The sequence below is a fragment of the Pagrus major genome, chromosome 6 (assembly GCF_040436345.1).
Source record: "Pagrus major chromosome 6, Pma_NU_1.0".
Classification (NCBI taxonomy): Eukaryota; Metazoa; Chordata; class Actinopteri; order Spariformes; family Sparidae; genus Pagrus; species Pagrus major.
The window spans coordinates 5,264,943-5,286,988 of record NC_133220.1 but is presented as its reverse complement, the minus strand read 5'-3'; the positions used below and the strand labels follow the sequence as shown (position 1 = coordinate 5,286,988).

Below are 22,046 nucleotides of genomic sequence, written 5' to 3'. Positions count from 1 at the left end.
ATTGTAGAGCATCATTTTGGTGGTCAAAACCCACAGTGAAGCTCTGAATAAAACTCTCCTTGCTATAATCAGAATTAGAATCAGAAATACTTTAGTGATCCCTGAAGGGATATTGCTTGTGTTACAGCTGCTCCCATTCAGTCTTAGAAAATAAGCAGAAATGTACATCTATATGAACAGTGTAATAAATATTTACGTGAGTAATCATTCTCCTTTCAGTCATGTCAGTTGATTATGCTCACACACAACCTGTCAGTTCGTTATGGCAGACACGCTGAGAGACATTGGATCCTCAGTGAACAGCTCAGCCATAAATAAGATTCTTCTGCATCTTATCCCACTGTTTCTGGTGAAGTAAATTTATCCACCATTACCAGAGAACGTTATCCTATACACTGAAAATTTAGCTCCATCATTTGGACACAAACCAATATGAAATCAAGAAATCTAAATTTTTCGACAAACACACACTTGAGTTAGAGCAAAACACTCTTACTCAAGTGCAGTGATCAGTTATTGATAGCGACTCTCACAGTTAGTTGATAACAGTTACTATTGACAGTTCTATAACAGGCTCCTTAATTCTATAAGATTAAGAGTAGAACTTTCCACTAACCAAGTTAGTATTATCAGTACTGTTTTCCCTTATTTTTTTCTTTACTATATGATTAGACCTTAGCACATGCCAAAGTCAGACACCATCTCTGATCATAAAGTGTGCCACCTGTGCTCCTCGACGATGGACATCATGACTTCATCGATCCAAAGTTCCCGCTACTACGGTCATTCAGATCGAAGTGGGGGATATGTAGGAACCTCTGTCCATCGCCTCTGCATTAAATTGAGGCCTGTTGTTCTTGTTAATTCTTCTCATCTGGATGAAGATTATTTACAGGAAGGAGGCGCCTTCCAGGCTGACCATCTTATCTCCTGGCAGAGAGGATAGTGTTTCCTGGACCATAAAGACTTCAAATGAGGACAGTTTTAATTAATTTACAACTAAACTCCCATTTCTGAACTCTCTTTTCCCTTTGACCAGAACCTCCTCACACAGGTCATGAAGTTACCTGTGTCAGTTCACCAGGAGGGACGAACGAATGTCTTCAGAATGTGTTAATACAATGTCTTTACATTTGCAGATTAAGTAACACGCCTGATCACTTTCTACCTATTTCTCTCTCTGTCTCTATGACTTCTGATCCACAAACATTCACAGAGTGGACATCGGACACCTTCTGACGTGTTTTTCTATGCTGTTACTCTGTCTTCTTTAAATTTATGACACATCTGGATGCTATCTGCTCGCATTCCAAACCAAATGGTCTCTGTATTCTTCCAGATTTCAGACCATTTCTAATTAACCATTAAGTCAGTATCTCACAATCTTATTTCTTACATATTAAGAAACAGTAAGAGAAGCTCATAAAATTGATCTTTCTCCCGTTTCTCTACGATTAAGATTGACTGAAATCAAATTTTAATGTTTAATCTGTACTGTGTTCGGTGGAACCACAGCACCTCCTGATGGTGAGTCCTGATACAGTTGGACGAGAAATATTCTGTTTAATATGTTCATGGTTATAACCAGTAAATGACTCTGATATGTCTTTGTTTTAACAAGTATTAAGCTGAATATGTATAATTAATGTTTAATCACGTCATAATCCTTGTCATGATAGACAAAGTACATCTATTGAGCCATGGTGAGAAACTGAGAAGGTGAAGCACGGTTTAGTTCAGTGAGTTTCTGTGAATCTTAACACCTCCACTAAATCTTGGAGATAAAAGCCGGTAAGCCCCGCCTAGACACGCCTCGATTTGCAAGTAATAAAACGGAGAGATCACGTCTCTCGGTTAAGAGTTTTTGTTTAGTTTTGTTTACAGTTTTGTTGTTTTTAAAGTTTTGTTTTTTCAGTTGTTTTAAAGTTTTTAGTTGTTTTTAGTTTTTCTTTTGTAACTTATTTTGAAGCTCTTTACTTTACTTTGAAACACGCTCCAAGACAGCGATCTCATCAGAAGTGCTCACGCGTTGATTTTTCTCACTTTATATTTTTCGCAGTATTGATTAGCTTCTTTTATTAAGTTTGTACCAGAACGAAGTTCTGTTTTAATTTGTTTTATACCGTTAAGTATCGTAACTCGCTTTTGAAGAAGTAAACTTAATTTAGATTACCTTGCATTAACTAACAACGGAAGATCCGCTTGATCAACGTATCGTCCTCAGTTATTTTATTCAAGAAGTTAAATCTAGTTTACAAAGTCAGAGCCTGAAAACCACTCGAAGAAACGAAGAAGAACATCTTTATCACAATCATCATCACGACACTACAGCAACTTGCTGTGTCCGAGACCGTGCAAACGGTTTCCAACGAAAGACAGACTCTTTGACAAGCCCCCAGCGCTCGCTAGCGGTATCATCCCGCTGGGCATTGAGCCAAGATCTGCACCGGATCGGTACGGGACCAGCTGCCCTCTTCCTAAGACAAAGGACCGAGGTGCCCAACCGACTGATACCGGACGAGCTGACCCCGGCCATCGGACCGCCAGCTAGAGTCGCAAATCACCCGAGGGAATCCGCTGCCGCGGCCCCGCAACTCGGCTGAGAAAGTAGGCTCTCCATCACTCACAACAGCTGGATTCACACATGATACATGAGATGGTGTATAAGGCTCTGGTTCTGATCTTTTAGCTTAAGAGAAATTCGGTTAGGGTCTCGTTAGTATTAAAAATTACTACCGTAATATTTAAATGCTTCAACCTAACCCATGATCTCACCATCAGCCTATATTCCACTAATAACCCATTACTTAGTTATTTCACATTTCCTGTTACCTGTGTTATTCATTTAAATTGCCATTTCATTTATTTAACCTGAATTATTTAGTCAATAAACATAGGCTATTTAACCGTACGTCGTTGTCTGTGCAGGTTTGTTTTTAATGTGGAGAACCGATGGATATGTGTAGAATCTCACTGCTTCATATATGAGATGAATAAATTGATCTGAAATTGATTAAAATTGATACAAGTTAAACTTGTCCAGTCGAATTTGATTAATTACCTCCGGATTATTCAAATAGACAAAATAACGGAGGTGGTGCCCCATTAACGAGTGTTTATTATTAGTGTATCTCCTACACAGGGCTCCTTTTATAAGCCCTGCAGGGTTTTTCTGAACCTCACCAGCACAAATTGCTTCTTTTCTTTTTGTTGTGTTTCTGTTGCTTTGTTCAAAAAGTTAAATAAAGAGTCGGATTATTGCATAAAGATTAAGAAAATTATGTTTTCGCTTAAACATTTGAAAAAGTTAAAGGATCCTCTGGGTACATTGTACACCACTTTATACTGCACACTGGTCAGACTATAAAAAAGCAAACTTATGGAGACTTCAAGCAGCTTATTAAAATGCCATCATAATATTACTTGTGAAATGTTTGCTGCCGCAGGAGTCGATACTTTCTACTTTCTATCTCATGTATAAATTTATGCGTGATTGTGACACATTCATGTGCGTTTGATGAACGTTTCTTTCTAGGCTCGACTTTAATCAAACTTTCAGAGGAATACATTTCCTACCGAGTGCTTGAATCAAACAGAGCTGATGTTTTTAGTTTCATTTGGGCTTTTTCTGATGATGAAATGTGTTGCTGTAAGAAATGCTTTTCGTTCCCGCAAAATAACCGTGGTGAGTACGGTGTTACCGTAACTTAAAAATTACAGCCAGTGAACTTAAAAATGAAACCAAGATGTTGTAAAACATTATGCTGTGCAGAGAGAAAAGAGGAAGGCAGCAGAAGAAAGAGGAAAAAGAAGAGCGTGAGGAAAGATAAGTAGGAGAGATGAAGACGAGAGAGAGCGGGAGGTGAAGGAGAAGGCAGAAAATAAGAGGTGATGAGGGGTGAAGACCGAAGAGGAGAGAGGCACAGTGGGAGAGACAGTGGAGACGATGAATGAAAAGGGGAGAAAAGGAAAATGGAAAAGTGAAGAGAGAGAAAATAAACAGGCGTGAAGAAGATGGGTGAAGACGAGAGGGAGGGAAGAGCTGATTAGAAAGGAGAGGACGGACGAGGAGGAGGAAAGTAAAAGGTCAAAAAAAAGGAAGTTGTGGGCAAAGACAGACATTTTTAGGTCTTCTTTTCTTCCTCTTAACTAATGTTTCCATTTCCTTACTAACAGACACTCGTTTCTGAACAATGTACGAGCTGCCGGAGCCGGATGGGAGGATTTAACCTGTCATCAGAAACAATGGGAGGTGGCTGTCAAAGCTCGACGGATCAACACATTCAAAATTGCCTCTCAGTGATTTCCTGTCATTACCACACAAAGCACGGCTGCGGCATTAAGAATGAAATCACACTCTCATTCATTATGTAATGGTACGTTTGAAGAGCCGTCGTGGAGCTCGTCTCATGTGGGCTTTTGTCTGCACTTGAAGCCCACATGACAACTTGACTTCCTGCTCTCTGTCTGGCACAATGCAGCCTGTCAGGACAGTCGGGTCTGTTAGAAGGGCATCACTCAGACTGATCTTCATTTTTCTGCCTCTTTATCCTCCTCCATCTTCAAGTCCTTCTCTTTTACTCCTCGCCTCCATCTCTTTCTAGTGTCTGCACCTCTGTTTGGATCAATGATCATCACGTTACAACCTCCATCCATCCAAACACTGCTGCAGACCAAAATAAAAACATTTGTGACAAAGAGCTCAAGGTGTCACCCTGCTCTCCGAGTTTCTAAGATCCCAGTCCGATCAAGCATCTGTGGGATGAGCCAGAACAAGTCAGATCCACGGTACCACCTCGCAACTCGAGGGACTCAAAGGGATCCAACGCCCTGGTGCCTCGACAGGCCTCGGCAGGTCGTTCCAGGAGAGCGAGGCAACGGTGGTGGACCGATCAATATTTATTTGGCCAATTGTGTTCAACGGTTTATACAAGTACAGCTCAAACGATTAGATATTCCCTGCAAATCATTTCATGGTTGCATCTGCACCGATGTGAGGATTTGCTTTTAATTATTTTAATTAGCCTTTTAGCATTTTTCAAGGTTTGGACAGCTGTCCCACTCGCTCGATTGATGGATGGATGTCATGATGTCATTGGTTGGACAAGCTGCATAAGTACTCGTGACATTTTGTTTTGCAGGATGAAGACACGACTAGATTTTGCTATAAAATTGCAAAAAAATTGATTTATTGTAAAAATATTTTGGCGTATATTGTTAGATAGCTGCACGACGAGAATATTTTACTTTAGTGGATGAAACAATCTGCAGATTTATCCATAATGAAAATAATCGTCAGGTGTAGTCTTATACTGAGGAATAATCTAATCAGATAATAAATAATAGTACAACAGTCGCAGGGGACATTTTCCAGCATTGAGTACTTTTGATCCTTTATGGGTTTTTTTTATTCTACTTTTACTTAATTAACATTTTCAATGCAGGATTTTTACTTGTAATAGAGTGTTTTTAGATTTTTAATTAAAGGATCTGATTAACTCCACCATGGTCAGTTCTGATCGGCTCTGATCGTCCTTGTGTCTCATGGATTGGATCTCTCTTTAATTAATTTGTGCATGTCCAGCTTGGTTTTCCATTGGGTCCATTTTAACAAACTGCAAAAAGTCAATTTTACACTAATTAAGAAAAGTCTGAATGTCTGAATGTCCCGTTAAGAGTGAACTTTCCAACATTAACTCTTCGTCGTCTCACAGCTCTTTAGTTCTTCGTTTGGTAAAGATGAGCATAATGTCTGCCGTCATATTACTTTATGTACTCTGGGTAGAAAATGCCCATTAATCAACCTCCTCCCGAACATGTAGTGCTGCTGATGTGCATGGCTGCCCACTTTTTCCTACTTCTTGTCCACGTCCGCTGTATTAAACCACCAGCACAGCCATTGTTCCTGCTCCCACATAGCTCAGTATAACAAATGAACACCTGCAGCCTTCACCTCCTCCTCCTCCTCCTCCTCCTTTGCCTCCACCTCCTCCCTATAGAATAGACCTCCTTTTCCTGGCAGTCCATTTTGTAGTCCTGACTTTTCTGGGTCATCTCTCCAGCTCAGAAGCACACCAGAGACCTCTCTCCTCCTCCCCGATCTCCCCTTCTTTCTCTTCCATAACTCATATCGTTTGACGTCGCCCTCCATGCATCTCTACCGCCTCATCTTTTAGTATTAAACATTATTGTAGCCACGGTCGCAGCGGCACCCCTGCAGGTAGAAATCTTTTCACTACTGTCTTTTTTTTTTTTTATTAAGATTTTCATTAAAAACACAACTCATAAGATTTACGTTGACTTTCTTTCCTTCGCCTCTCCTTTCGTCCTTCCTGTGCTTGGCCTCCGTCTGACTCCACAGCAGGAGTGAAGACAGCGAGATGGAGTGATGGTACGATGACGGGAAGGAGAGGAAGGAGGATAAAAGACGAGGCTAACGAGCGAGGAGGGGAAAAGAGTCCTACTGAGCCATTTTAATTTTTCAATTCTCGCTTCCTCCCTCCCTCCCCCCTGCTGTCGTTTCACCTCCATCACTCCTCTCTACGTCCTTTTTCTATCCCTCCATCTCCTCCTCCATGCATGTGACTCCTGGTTGATATATGATTGATGCTGCTTTTCTTCTCACCACATCTACTCCTTTCTCTCTCTCTCTCTCCTCCCTCCACCTTGGCTCCAACATCCATCATTTGCCTTCCTCTCATCCCTCCTTTTTCCCATCCGTCCTCTGATTCGTCGTACGCCTAATGTTCCCGATCCGCCCACAATAACTGACATCTCATTACCATAATGACTCATACTTCACACACACGATGCTCTCATTCATAAGTTTGAAAAACGATCACCTTACCTTCAACCTAAACGTAATCCTTGTTCTAATCTTGACCGCAAACGAAAAAGGTTTTGTCCTAAATTAGACGCGAAAAAGGAAGCGAGGGGCTGAAAAAAAAAGAAAATCATCACTTTGGAAGATTTTCCTCATTTTTCTCTTCCTGTGAGAACATTTGGTCCCTACAAGCAGAGAATTACAGCAGCAGAGTCTCACACAAAGAAATATAGACTCAATTAGTCTCCCTGAGCAGCAGCAGCCGTGCCTGTTCTGTTTCTATATTAGAGATTTTTTTTTTCTCCACCTGATTAATGGAAAGATCAGAACGAACAAGGAAAAAGAAAAAGCCTCTTCTTTAAGAACAGGTTACTGGAAACGTACCTGTGCTTTCTATTCTATAATTTGTGTTCTGCCATGATAACATGGAGTTACAAGTTATTTCGAGAATTTGATTCTTGAAAAAGTGACCAAGGTGCCAAGGTGTAAAGTACGGCAACTACAATAACTATGTTACAAGTAAGTATATCAGAAAATATACCGAGGTATTTAGGTATAATTGTAAATGAAACATTATTATTATTGTACATGCAGCCCCGTCGCCAAAAAAGAAATATTGGCAGCGCACGTTGCTTTTTTTTATAATGTTAGCAGTTAACGTGTCTGCAAACCACAGATACGTCCAAGGTTGATATTTGTACCGAACGTGGCATATCATGTTCACTTTATATGATATTAACAACTCACACCACTGGATATTTTTAAGACAACCTGGAGTCGTTTCCAGACAGTTTTGATGCCACAAAACTGTCTGGAAACGACTCCAGGTGTCCTTAACCTGTTAAAAACTAGCCTCTGTTTTGGGTCTCTGCTCAAAAATTATGTGCCCATAATCAACAGAGTGCATCTCTGCAACTACAAGGTCTACTTGAATAATCAAGGTATTGTAATAAAGAGAACACTTGACACTTGAAGTGTCAGGTGTCACTGGGTCTGAGTAAATAAAGTTGGCTCACAGCATAAATGAAAGATTTTATTTCCGCCAAAAATAATTAAATTTTTAGAGTGAATATCCCCGAAGAATGATGCAGCTCCAAATCTCTAGCAAACTGTAACAAAACATGTGAACATTACCAACTTTTATGCTAATAAAGTGAATCAAAGCAAAATTAGAGAGGTTTTAGTGCAAGAGTGTGACAGAAAATTCAACCTAAACAAATGTAAAGTTGCAACATAAAGAAACGTCCAGTTTTAACTTTAACTCAACAATACAAATCATATTACGTTCAGACGTGTATATAAGTTTCATTTCCACGGTTTGCAGAAAGGTACAACTGGCAACATTTATTCTGCCGGCTGTGTCGATGCATGAAGTCTGAAGCAGCCAGCAGTACATGGGGGTTGATGAACCGCATCAATCACTGTGTAAACACTGTGAGAGGACCGACTCCTCAGCAAGTACGTTAAGTGACACAAATCAGTGCGCTGGCAGTCAATCCGAATGGGTCAACAGGTTCAGCTGAACTGAGACAATGACGCTCATCTCAAAACAGCGGCACCAGTGAGCGGTGCCCTTCAAGGAATCCAATTGCCTTTTAGACCCCAGTGTGTCCAAAGATATTTAACTCTAATCATGTTATTATAAGTACCGACTGTGATACAGAACTGCAAAGTGTTCAATATTAAATACATAGTTTTTTCTTCTGACTTCAAAATCCAGAGTTTCTAATTTCTCACGTGCAAAACGATCTGAAACTTAGCTCATTTCTACCACCCCTGATTCAGCTTTTTGCTTTAAAGGACGGATGATTTGTCGTCTTAATTATGAACCTGTGGACCTAATAAACGGTTCATTGTGGTTACTGAACGGCAGTGAATTTATATTGTAAAGATATATGTCCACCTTAAAGGGTAAGTTACCTTTTAAATCCAGAGGCAGGTGAGGTCAGCAGATTTTTACTCTTTACCGTCTGATTGGTAGAAAGAGCATTTCTCTCTCTTTGACCTGAATTTCAATCTTCTATTTTTTCCTCTCTGTTCTCACGTCTCCACAGACGAAGCAGACAGGACACACACACACACACACACACACACGCTTATGTATGTGTTATCTAGCAGCTCAGGTGTCATATTTCGCTGCTCTTGGTGACAGACTGACAGCTGAACGCTGATTCTTCTGCATCAAACAGCAAATGTAAAACATGAAAAATAAGATGCTCGCTCGGCGACTCATCGATTCTTCCATCTTATTATTTGTCTAAAAAGCCCTAAAAGTCACAATGTTTACAGTTATATTGTCCTATATTCTTATATCATACAGCAATATCACTATTTCTTAATAAAATATTCAAGGAACACTGGACACAGTGTTGGAGGTGGAGCCCTGTTCATTCCTATGAAAGCTGCTCAGTGGTGTTTTGAAGCCCAAAAAGTTCGACTTCCCGGCTTTGAAAATACCTGGATCGCCGACCGAGCAGGCCAACTTCCGGTTTAGCACCCGGCTAACTTGAATGGGGATAAAATAATGTAATCGTGCGGCTCTTCTAGACCTTCCAAATGTTATGGGACTGAATGGCTCAAATTATGACAGTGAAACGAGTAATTTTCACTACCCGTGTTTAGAAAAACCCATGTAGACCCGCTAATTTTGGTTCTATTTTTATCGCTTCACTTGATGCTCTGCTTCCTCCCTGTCCTGTCAGTGAAACGTACTGAATTAAACTGGAGGTGAGAGTGTGTGAAAGAATGAAACAAAGACAGTGAGGTGGGCGGGAAAAAGAAAGCGAGAACAAAACAGCAGGGAAAGTGATTAAAAGACAATTTAAGGTGGAAAGACAGAGTTAACCTGCAAACAGGATTGTAAAACGGCGGGGTCGGAGAGAGAGCGAGAGTCTGACGGAGAGACATTGAGACAAAAAGGGAGCGAGAGAGAGAATTAACCTGCAATCAGGCCTCTATTTAGCTGCAGTCAGCCACAATCAGCAGCCATATTAGCATTTAATTAGACTGAGAGCCACAAACCACGGCCTGCCGCTTCGCTCTGATTACCTCACACACTGCTTTCATATCTGTCAGCGTGTGTGTGGGTAAAAGTGCAGGGGAAAAACCTATATTTCTGAATGCATGAGTGCTCACACAAATATTTTTTTCCCGTGTGTGAAAGCGAGTGTACAGTAAAGTTCACACTGCTGTTACAGGTGAATGTGGGATGGTTTGTTTTCTCACGGAGACGTCAAAGGAAATCTGTTTCTGGATGTAAACACATTCACACCATCACACAGGTGATGTTCCCAGCATGCTGCCCTTCATCACAATGTTCTTGGTTGGTGTCATTCACCACACACGCACACGCTGGAAGCAGGTGACAGTGTGAAGTAGCTTTGGTGAGGATCTGTATGCATTTCAAGTGGTTTGCCCCTAAGATGCCACTGGGATCAATTTTTTCAGAAAGTTTGTTGAATTCACAAATATTGCTGCATGATAGCAGACCCAACACTTCGAATATGTGTCTTTATTCCACTATTCAGGGAAGTAGAAAGAACATTAAACTACTTTTTATTCACATTTTAAGGTGAATCTTACATTTAAAATATTGAAAATGAGCTCATCTGAAGTAAAATCAAACTGTTTAAAGAAGATTGGATTTCTCATTTATTAAGATTAAGAGTCTGCAGACTTGGTAGTTATTTATTTAAGCTGTAATTAGCTTAGCAGATATAACATTTATCATGTTTATCTTCGCTGACCTCATGGTGGAGCTACAAGAACAGTCAGAGGCAGTAGTTTTCCTGGTTTGTAAGTAAGAAGCAAGAGAGAGAGAAGGTTTCACCGCTGAAAGACCTCATTCGGATCAAATGCACGTCCTACGAAACATTTGAATGAGAGTGGTACGTTTTGGCTCCAGCGCTGCTGAAAAAAACGAGAGACGCAACCTGACATCTCGTTGTGGTGGCCAATTACATAAGCTGGCAACATAATGTGACATCAGTATTCACTCAGTTTGGCTTTGTGCACCACTTTAAAACACTTGTAGGCCCGGCATGCTAAACCTACAGTACACTAGCAGAGGTAGAGTCAAGCGGGTGACACCCGTATCATAGCAAAATGCTACAGAGGGAACCCAACACTTGAAATCACTCAGTTTGGTCTTGTGCCCCAGTTTAAAACCGGCATAATGATGTGCCTCATATCCTGGTTGTTTACTTGTTATTTTTAATCTGTCGATGTGGAAAAACTATCTCATAGGAGCAGCATGCTAGACAGAGCAGCTTCTCCTTTTGCTACAACCCTGCGGCTAACTGCTGCAATGCATGATTCTGTCTAAATGCAACCTTAAGTACAGACACAAGCATCTACAGTGAACGAGCTGCAAACATGTAAAACAAACTCCATCAGAGCCTTAAGACTAATGCGAATCACACCTTATAGGTCCAGCGAGCACCGCTTGCTGCTCAAAGCCAGGAGGAATAATAATAATAATTGATGATCACTACACTTGTGGGCATTTTTATGACTTTCTTACACACGTGCAGGAGAGAGGACAGAAAATGAGAGAAGGCAGAGACGGGGAATGTCATGCAGCAAAGGTCCCTGGTGGGATGTGAACCAGGAGGCTGCTGTTCACGCCTGGTGATTAAACTCCTCGGCCACCAGAGCGCAGAAAGGACAACTCACTGAGAGCTGAAGATTACAGAGCAGTTGGCCTGTGGTTTTCAGGAGCACCTTAACACTAAGGAAGTCCACATTGAGCTTTAATGGCACAGGTAAGATATTGACGTTCACCAGGGTGATTCAAGCAGCAGTGTTATCTGTGATCGTTACAGGCAATCAGCCCCCGATGACAGTACAGGACAAATAATCTGTTAACACACGTCAATTTGTCAATTATAATGTCCTTAACAACATGTCACACTCATCTCAAAGTTGTCCTTTTATTTAGCTTTTTGTCTGATTTCACAAAAGCAGTTAATTTCTCACGACCGTGTGCGTAGCTGTGAAGCAGCAGGTGTAAATGGTGTGCAAGGTATTTCTAAAAATGAGGTGCCGTCTTCGAAGTTTTAGACTGAATGGCTGCAAGTATTGGATTGGACATTACTATTATTTGCTGTAACAATAATTACAACAGGTTGTTTCTGCCAAGCAAACTACTTGGAGTTATCATGGTATCATGTCCCAGCTGTTCAAACAAGCTCCAACTGTGTGAGAAACATCCCAAGAGACACGACAGACCAAGCTGCAGCCGTTTGTTCTCTTTTTATACTGATAATAACGAAATGTTAGCGATGCAACAGCCGCATTTAAACCCCTGAAATCACAGTAAAAATATCCTTAAGGGTGAAGGTTTTCTATATAACCCAAGAAGACATGCCTAAGTTAACATGGGCACAGGGTAAAAAAATTGTTGGGCCAACCTCACACCGACTGCACTGCCTGAAACGCCTGGTTTGGAGTCGAGCCTTTACTTCTGTAACTTATGTGCTTCACCATGTAACAGGTGTTATATAAATATGTTTTTATATATTTATTATAAAATATATACACTCCAGTCAGTCAGAAGACGTACAGTTGCTACTGCTGTAGCGGCGTTATTTTAGATCACACTACCTTGCTCGGCATGACCCGCCCTCCTCTGCCTCTGATTGGCTACATCCTGCCCGTTAAGTAACGTGCAACTCTCACCAAAGATTGAACAGAGGCGAGATGTCTCACCCTGTAGCTAAAACGGAGCGTTCAAGACAGATGTTTTTTTGAAAATTAAGTATGTAAACCTATTCTACGAGGACCCCTAAGTAAAAGTATGAACCTGAAAATAAGCGTAATATGACCTCTCAGTTAATTTTGAACAACTTGAACCCACATGTTGGTGAGTCTAGGAAAGTGTTATTACCCGTACTGACATTTGTCATGTTAGCTTGCTACAGCCATCTGTTATCTATCCATGTATCAATCTGTTTTAAGCAGAAGACTGTGACCTATTTAACTCCAGCTAACACTTTCCAGAGATACTCTTATATATAGTCAGTTACCTTTATCATTCTAATAAACTTTCCTTTATACTTCAATTTGTATGGAAAAATCAATCGAGCGCTATAGTTTTCCAGACCGGATTAGTACGACAGGAAATCAGGAGGAATGTAGCATTAATGTGAATTACATCATCTCATGTACTCGATTTGAGGACATACTCGATCCACCTGACAATCTCATCATATGAACACCTGACGTAACCACACAGGTGTGCACACATACACATCACGTATAAAAAACACGCAACAATCTCAGACTAATTTTACTTTAACGTGACGAGATGATCTGATTTAAAAATAAAATACACTAAAATGGATTTTAACATGTCAAAGCTAAGTTTAAATGAAATGTATGAATATCATGCTACTGAAGGACACAGAGTGAACAAGACATGAGAGAAAGTACTGTACTTAAGTATAATTTTTATTTAAAATTCACTTATTATCCACAGTATTTCCAATTTATGCCACCTAACACTTCCACTGCACGACATTTCAAGGGGAAATCTTGTACTTTCTACTTTGATAAAAAGTAAATACAAAATATATAATGAGCTTATTAAATATGATGCACAGTTATAAAGTCCCCACAGATGTCCACAGTTGTTTTTCAGTTTTTCAGAAGAAAATAAGGTCAACAGAGCAGACAGTAGTTACTTACAGTAGGCAAGGTGGGAGGTGCAGGTTACCTTTACAGAATCAAGGGTTTTCATTTTTTGTCAAATTTAAATGCAGAATCAAAACTCAACACAAGGTTTTTGGGTCTTGGTGGATTCAGGAGGGCAAAAGGAACAACCTCAGTTTATTAGTTTATTGAGCATCGTGAAGTTTTGGGACATCCAGTCTTTAATGAGACTGGATGTTGTTACTTCTACTGAATCACTGCTTCCACCACTGAGTCTGCTCGGACCACTTTTGTCTCAGAACTCATTCATTTCAAAACTGACTTTGTTTTAAAATAATAATTCATGTGAAATGGACACTGGCATCAAATTAAAACTCTCTTCATGGACTGTTTATAACTGACTGATAAAAATCCCTCAGTACATACAACACATGCACTATATAATGGACTGGATGTATTTAACTTGATTAAATGCCAACATTGTCGGCACAGTGGTCATCTGCCATTCAAGCATCAGCCCTGCGATGTTTATCAGAGATACATATACGTTGTCAGTATTATCAAGGCTGCAGCTGGCAAATATTTCCACTATCATTTAATATGTCTAGTATCTTTTCAAAATCTGGATTAATCATTCGCTATAGAGAATGTCAGAGGGCTGAAAGGGGCCATAACAATTCAACCAACAGTCTAAATACCAAGTATTTTAAATTTAAATGACATAAAAGCAGCAAATCATCACATTTGAGAAGCTGAACCAAGAGAATATTTGGTATTCTAAGTTGATAAATTACTTTTACACCATTAATCGATTATGATAAACGTCGGCTGGATGGCAGAAGCATTTCTTAGACAGACTATAACAATGTGTCTTGAGCTCAGTTAAACCACAGGATCAGACTGGATCCAACATTTTATAATTCAACATATAATATGAATGAAAATGTGCATTTTTGATTTGGAAAAATCAGCCAAAATGATGACAATAATAACATAAAGAGTAAAGGAGGTTTGCAAATGTTGAAAGGTGATTTAACTGAATGAGTCTGTCCTCTGTGCCAGGACAGATTTTACATAACACACTGACTGACTGACTGACTGACTGACGTGTGGATGGAAACATCAGTTTCCCAGCAGACAGGTGACAAACAACATGTGTCCCATTTTTTATGTATGGCTCAATCAATCTTATTGTGGTTGGAAGTGTCTGTGTGTGTGTGTGTGTGTCATCCACACTCACCTCCATCATCCTCATCGAAGGAGTTCATGCAGGGGAAGTAGATGGCGAGGGCCTCGAAGGACGCCGACAGGCTGATGCGGCTCTGCGATCTCTCCATGTACAGGCCCGCCGTCGGGCCCGGGTCGGCCGGCTTGGCCAAGCGCGGCTGGGCATTCTTCACGCGGAGTACGGCTCGCGGCGTCTTGGATGGCTGTCAGCTGCCCCCAAGGCAGATCCACCTCACCCCGAAAAAGAAGAGTAGAGCAAGAACCCCCGAGGTGCTCACACCGATGGAAATCGGTGCAAAAACTTACTTTAAGCAAGTGGCAGCAGGAGTGTTGCTTCGTCTCTGTTTGTTAGACAAAATGAAAGCTCCAGGGGTGCAAAATCATCCTTCTTTGCTCACGTTTGATGAGGTTAAGTGTTCTTATAAATAATATCTTTGTTTATGCTTTCTTAATAACCGAACATCTATCTGTGGTGGTGCATAGAAGAGTCGAATCCCTCTCTTCCTGTCATTTCTGCTCCTAGTTTTTGGATTCTTGTTTTGCTTCCGTTCCGAGGCAGAAGCTGATGTACATCCTCCTCTTCATCCCCTTTTGTCCTCAGAAGTCCACGTGACAGTCTGATGGACTTGTTGTTGTCTGGTTGTGAGTCTTCACCCTGATAAAACTTGATCTTACACAGTTTGTTTCACAGAAAGATAGAAAGAAACTCCCTGAACTCTGCACTCTGCATGTCAATCTGACATCCTCCTCCTGCTGCTTGTGCATTCACAGCTCGGATTGCCTGGTATTCTTCTTCTTCTTCCGATGCCGGTGAAGGAAGGAAGATGGGAGGAGACGCTGGTGGTAGTGGTGATGTTGACGCCCAGCTTGAAACGTGTTGCTGAATCAAAGCTTTCCGTCTCTGCTGCTCAGCGTTGTCATTTCCCCCGTGCTTTGACAGAGCAAAAAAGCTTTTCCTCTCTTTCACCCACATAAACTGAGTTTCAAAACCCGGGAGACGTCGGCTGCAAAATCAGCTTCGTTTCCAAGATCCCCAGATCATCTGAGAGAGCATCAGTTGCAGCAGCAATTTCACAACTGGGGTGGGGGGGGCAATCTGTTGCTTCTGCATTGATCTGAACTGTATCACTGTAAATGTTCTCAACGTTGTGATGCAAGGTTTGTGCCGTCTTCTTCTTGTCTCGTCCTCCGTCGGTCCTGTGTCCGCTCCGTTGCCGTGCAGATGCTCCACTGGCTGTCTGAGACGGGAGAGGACAGAGCGAGAGAGAGGGCGAGAGATGATGAGAGAGAAACACAGAGAGAGAGAGAGAGAGGCTGTGCTGTTTAACAGCTTGTGTCTGACTGAACTCATTCACTGACGAGCTGCATGGAGAGCGAGGGAGAGCGAGGGAGAGCGAGCAGGGGGGAAAGAGAGGGAGGAGGGGGAACAGAGAGGGGATGGAGAGCAGACTGTTGCTGGCAGCCCGGCCAATCATAACGCGGATGAGGGAATATGGGCGTGGCTTGGGGGGACAGTGGAGGTAATGCAGCGCAGGATAAGTTTACAGTCTCTCTCCCTCTCTCTCTCTCTCTCTCTCTCTCTCTCTCTCTCTCTCTCCCTCCTTGTGTTTCTCGAAAATCGTCAACGATGATCAAAAAGATGAGTCAAGAAAGAGAGGTGAGCCAATGCTGGATGATGCCTTTCTCTATAATATTTGACTAAAGCAATAAATAAAAAGAGAGACAAAGACAAAATGACTGGCATTGTATGAGAAAAGAGACATCTATAAAAGAGATCGGAGGTAAAAAGGTGAAAAATACTCTTTTATGTTGGCAGAGCAGTGCCGTGGCGTGCAAACAAGCTGCCATAGTCAAATTTTGGGACGCAGCATTACTGGTTGTTCATCCAACAACATGATGTTTACCCATTGATGACATGAATGAATGTCTGCTGGTTTAAACTAACCGCATTTATGAGCATAAAGTGGTAGAAGTATTCAGATCCATTATAAATACAAGCTGTACCACCACGGAAAAATACTGAAAATATATAATATGTAACAACCTTTGTTATAAATGTTGTTGAGTTGTGTACATATTATCCTAAATCTTTCCAACAATGTTCAAACCAAGAGAAATCTGTCATTTCATGTAAGGTAACAGTGAGTTTCGTGTGGTCGCCTGTCGCTTTAACTTCCAAAGAAACACCAGATGATGTATCGGAGAGTGAGGGAGGAAGTCGGCCAAAGCGACCAGAACATAACGTGAAGGAAACTTTAATACTTGACCGTAAAAGATGTTGCCTGATTTACGTGGTGATTGTTCAACTCCCATGATCCTACGCTACTTCATGATGTCATCAAGCCACGTCTTTTGTTTTCATTGTTTTGATTGAGAGAGCCCTAGATTTATTAAAGAAAAAGTAGTCATGCAGCACAATTGCCCCGTCACTGTTTTGTTATTTGATGATGATCACCGCAGCATTTTAATGTTGTAGCTGATGGCGAGGAGTCTTATTTTAAATAATTGACATGCATTTGGTTGTTATGTTCACAACAATGCATCATACCTTATCAACCACCGATTTGTTTTGTATGTTAAATTGTAATCTGCAAAGTAGCGTCTACAGCTTTCAAGTAAACGCAGAGGATTTAAAAGTACATTATTTCCTTTTGAGATGTAGTAGAAGTACCTCAAAGTTGTGGTGCAGTACTTGGGTCTCTTTACAAATCTGAGTGATGGCAGAGATTCAGTTGGCTGTATTCACATGAGCTGCATGAGAAGTTTACAAAAACAAACATTATTTTTTGTGTATTGATTATTTCCCCCCACCTGCTGCAGCTGTGTATGCCCGCAGTGAAAACAGACATCCTGCTGTGAAACTGGGAGGTTTTCATCAATCTTTGCAGAAACTTCACAACATGTTTAAACAGCAGGATATTTGTGTTTTCTGAACGGCTGCCTGTGGATGTTACACTTCACAGGAGCCCCAGAGGAAACAAAATATATAAATCAATGTTCACATTAAATCACTACGTAATGAAAACCACATACTGTATGTCCAAAATTGTTGATTTAGATTTTTTTAAACTTAAGGATTAAGTGTTGTCTTACCTCTTATGTGTTTTTGGTTTAGTTATTTCCTGTTTTAATTTGTAGTTCTCTCCTCATGTGTCAAGGTTCACTTTCCACTTCCTCCCTTTGTCTGTTTTCCCGCCCTTTTTCTGTGTACACCTGTGTCTCACCCCCTGTGTATTTAAGCCACTGTTTTCCCCTCACTCTTCGTTGGTCCGTCTTTGCTCCTGTTTTATTGTGTGTCTTTTATAGCAAATGAAATGTGCCTGGAAGTGATGTCACTTTCTCACATGGAAAAAGCCAGTTACATATGGTTGTATGTAATGTGAATTACGTGAAGACCTGGTCCACATGTACACGAGCATTCGTTAAAACTAATTTTTTTCCTCCTCCGGTTTAAAAAAAAAATCCTGATTTCGCAAACGCAGTCTGTCAAGTGCACGCTAAAACAATGATGCATAGAGGGATGCCACTGGCTCGGTGAAACCCTGCTGTCACGTCACCCTCTGACTCGCTTGCGCATGTTTCCAGACGGGTCAGTTGGGTTGCTGACATCGCCGCAGACCCGTTACGTGGGCCGGTCCCCACCCTGCCGATGCAACGCAGTTTGGCCGCACTGACGACAGTTGCACCGGGAGCGAGGGAGTCCCGGAGACAGGATGTAGCGAGCACTCAGTCCACGGCCACGGGAAGTGGCGAGGTCAGGGCGGGCCCGAGCCACCTTCACCTCGAGCCTTTCCAAGTTGACCAAGACCCGGTTGTGGCGCACCACGATATGTATACGGAAGGCTAAAACGCATAGTAAAAGCTTCATTTTAAGAAATTCACGTGTATGTGTGGACAAGGTTTAAGTAGCCATTCAGCTACAGGAGAGGATTCAGTTCTGACTGGTGAAAAATGACTTTGCACTTCATTTGAAGAGATTAAGAGATTCGCTATGAACCCGTTGACAACACTCCCGTAGAGTATTTTTTTCTTTCACCTTTCATTCCAGCTCATATGTACACGTGTGATTTTGTTCTGTGTGCATTTACTCCTGTCTTCTCACCTCGTCCTCCTCGTGTCTCTTCTTGTCTTTGTCTCCATGTTGTGCTCTCTCTCCCTCTGTTCTTCTGTGTCTTGTTTTCTGTGAAGCAGAGAGGAGAAGCAGAGAGGAGATGGGCTGTGTAATCACCAGCGCTTCACAGGGCTCCATTCATCTCTCTGCTTCTATAGATAGAAGCCATAGGGGACACACACACACACACACACACACACACACACACACACACTAACACATAATCAAAACAAACACACTGCACAGGTTGAGACGCACATGTGCCGTGTAAAGCTGCCTTATCACTGCGCTACCACGTTTAACAAGAGTCAACAGCCATGTCGAGCAGCTCTGTGATGCTGCACAGTGGTGCTACGAGCTAAATGCTAACGTCATCATGCCAACATTATCAACGTAACACAATAAACTGCTGATGTAATGTTTACCATGTTCACCATCTTGGAATAGTCTGCATGCTAACAGATTGTCACTAGTTTTGCAGGCAACAAGTTACCTTTTTTAACCTGTCAATGTTTAACAATTAACACCAATAACACAACCTACAACTGGACTCTAACAATTTAGCTAATAAAACATCTCCTTGTCTAATAAAATGTTTGTCTGACTTACCGGATGTAGACTGTCGGTATAAAACTTGTCACTGGGCGTCGATTACCTCCTTCCTTCTGCACGGTATATGTAACAACAGTGCCTTGCGAACGGTCTAGTCACCGTAAGTAAAAATGGTCCATGACCCGTGTTTTATGATGATAATGTAATAAACTGAGTTCAAGTTCAAGCTCTTTTTATTTGTGCCATGTTACGTCAAGCGCAGTCTTCATCAGACAGTCACTATTCTTGTTGCATTTTTCTGACTTCACTTTGAATATAAATGAAAGTATGTGTTTCAGTTAAGCTGGCCGAGAAACACTTTACGTCAATATTACATAATAATCCTGTTTTGTCAGTAAGATTTGTATTTATTTTTGCATTATCACCTATGACGCACTAAACGTAAGTGCGGAAGCATCTTGCGTCATTGAACCACCGTCCTCCCTTCACTGTCAGTTGTCGTCTACGTTGTCCATTCAGCAAATACTGGAAAAGAACATATCGAGGCAACAATTCAGAAATATCAGCGGCAAATGAATCCTGTAATCGGTTATAAAACTACCTGATCAACCCTGTACAGACAGTCGTTTTTGCTCTGGGACTGTTAAACCTTTTACTCACCGGCCTTTTTATATCATGGTTGTCTTATTTGGGGTCCCAGTGTTCGTGTGTGTGTAGCTTTCAGTCAGCAGCCTTTGTAAAAGGCTCTTTACACTGTGATGCTTCTGTCCTTGTGTGCTCTGCTGAGTCTACTGTGGCCAGTGAAGTGCACTGGTATCGTGTTGACAAGCGTTCGGCCGCTCGCTGTGAGCATGCTGTCCAAGCACACCTTATCACAGGAGCATTGACCTTTTACTACAAGTACCTGCCTGAGTCTCCGTCTCCGCCTTTTTCATGTCCCTGCCTGTCTCTCTGCCTCCCTGCCTTTTCCCTCCATCTGCTCCTCTGTCAGACTATCCGTCTTATTTTTTTGCATTTCCATTTGTCTTCTTTCTGCTATCATCAGCTGTCCTTACGTGTCTTCTTGTGTTAATTTGTCTACTTGACAGTCACGCTACAGTTTCCCCCTTCGCTGTCTGAATTTTATTTCCTGTCTGTTCCTACCATCACACTATAAGCAGATGGTGACACTGAGCCAGACGAAAGGCCGTCGTCTTGCTTGCGGCTCCCGCGGTACATGGATACCACAACGTTTAGACAGTTGTAAGCATTTGCCCACTTAAGGAGACCTCAGGACAATTTCAGGCTATAAAACTGGACATTTGTGACGAAACATCGGGACATCGCCAGCCACAACAAATTTGTGTGTTTTAACAACATAACCAAGTATTTTAAGCCAAAACAAGATCGTTTCCTACCTTTACCAAGTGGTTTTTGTGCCTAAATCTAACCGAACTATAAGCACAGCATTGTCACAACATACATTTTTAATTGAAGTTAGGTTGCAACAGGAATAAATGTGAGGTTTTAAGGTTTTATTGTTCTGTTAATTGGGTTGGCACCTTATCTTGTTGAACAAGCCAACGAACAAACGATACTGAGGAAAAGTGCACCGCTCGCATCAGTTTGCAGGCCATATAGATAATTAGCTGCTCAGCTGCAGCCCATTAAACATGATGTAAACATACCTGCAAATGCCACTTTGGTCCATTTAGATGCCGTTGTGCTCCTTACTCTTTAAAACGACTGATAACACGGTTTGAAGGCTAAGCAGCAGAAGTTTGATGTTTTGTCTCTCCCTCCCCTGCAGGTGCTCAGCCTGCCAGCTGCTCTCGATTAAACACTGACACAGCCACGCCCCTCCAGCCAGCTGAGATGACAGGGAGCCTTCTGATATTTCCCAGTGGACATTTTTCTGCTTTCTGTTATAACAAAACTATTAATAATCAATTTGAAAAAAAAAAAAAAAATTAATACATATACCTTATTTTTGACTGTTTGTAGGTTTAAGTTTGAGTTTTTGTTCAGTCATGATGGCTCAACAGTTACTCTTAGCACCTTTCCTGTTGTACTGAAGAAAAACATTTTGCAGAAATTACACAGAAGCATAGAAACAACAACAAGAGCAACATTTCCTTTAGGATAAAACACAGCTTGGCTGAGAGTCTGAGAACAGTAGGTCAAAACAATGTTCTGCTTTATTAACTGCAGGTGTAGAGAGCAGCAAACCTGACATTTATTTATATGAAAATGTCACAGTATTACTTCAGGTCGTTTAAGGAGCTACTCCAGGCAGATTTCACTGAATTTATTCAGTAAAACAACTGACAACCCTGAAACCACATTACAAAACACATCTGTCCATGCACTCCGAGTTTGTATGATTGCACCTTTCAAAGTGCATCTTTCACCTGGATGTCCATGTTTGTTTTGTTGTCTTTCAGTCTGCCACAATCAGTCTCTGATGTCTCTGATCCTGCAGAGAGCTCTGAATATATACCATGGGAATAAAAATTCATCCTGACTGAACCTTGACCTGGAGAGTGTGATCAGGTTAGGGGCATAAAGGTCACGTCTGCCCGCCCTGCTCGGCTGCCTGCCCGCCCCGATCCACAGGCGTTGCCAAGGCAACTGCAAGTTGCAGCAGCGACGTCAGGATCAGCTGACACTGATGTGAGATGACAAGACCACCCAGAGAGGAAC

The 22,046-nt window shown here is 41.5% G+C and overlaps 1 protein-coding gene across 4 annotated transcripts in view; it reads right to left on the bottom strand.

Annotated features, from left to right (window-relative positions):
* The window catches only part of rims4 (regulating synaptic membrane exocytosis 4), a 59,781-nt gene extending 44,970 nt beyond the window's left edge, over positions 1-14,811 (bottom strand). For 3 of the 4 annotated variants that reach the window (XM_073468810.1, XM_073468809.1, XM_073468812.1), the window contains exon 1: positions 14,715-14,811. In XM_073468810.1, coding sequence (XP_073324911.1) covers positions 14,715-14,811 — 97 coding nt within the window. Of the gene's footprint in view, positions 1-54; positions 63-14,708 lie in introns of all 4 variants that reach the window. The other variant, XM_073468811.1, reaches the window with a different exon arrangement.
* Between the last annotated feature and the right edge of the window lie 7,235 nt (positions 14,812-22,046).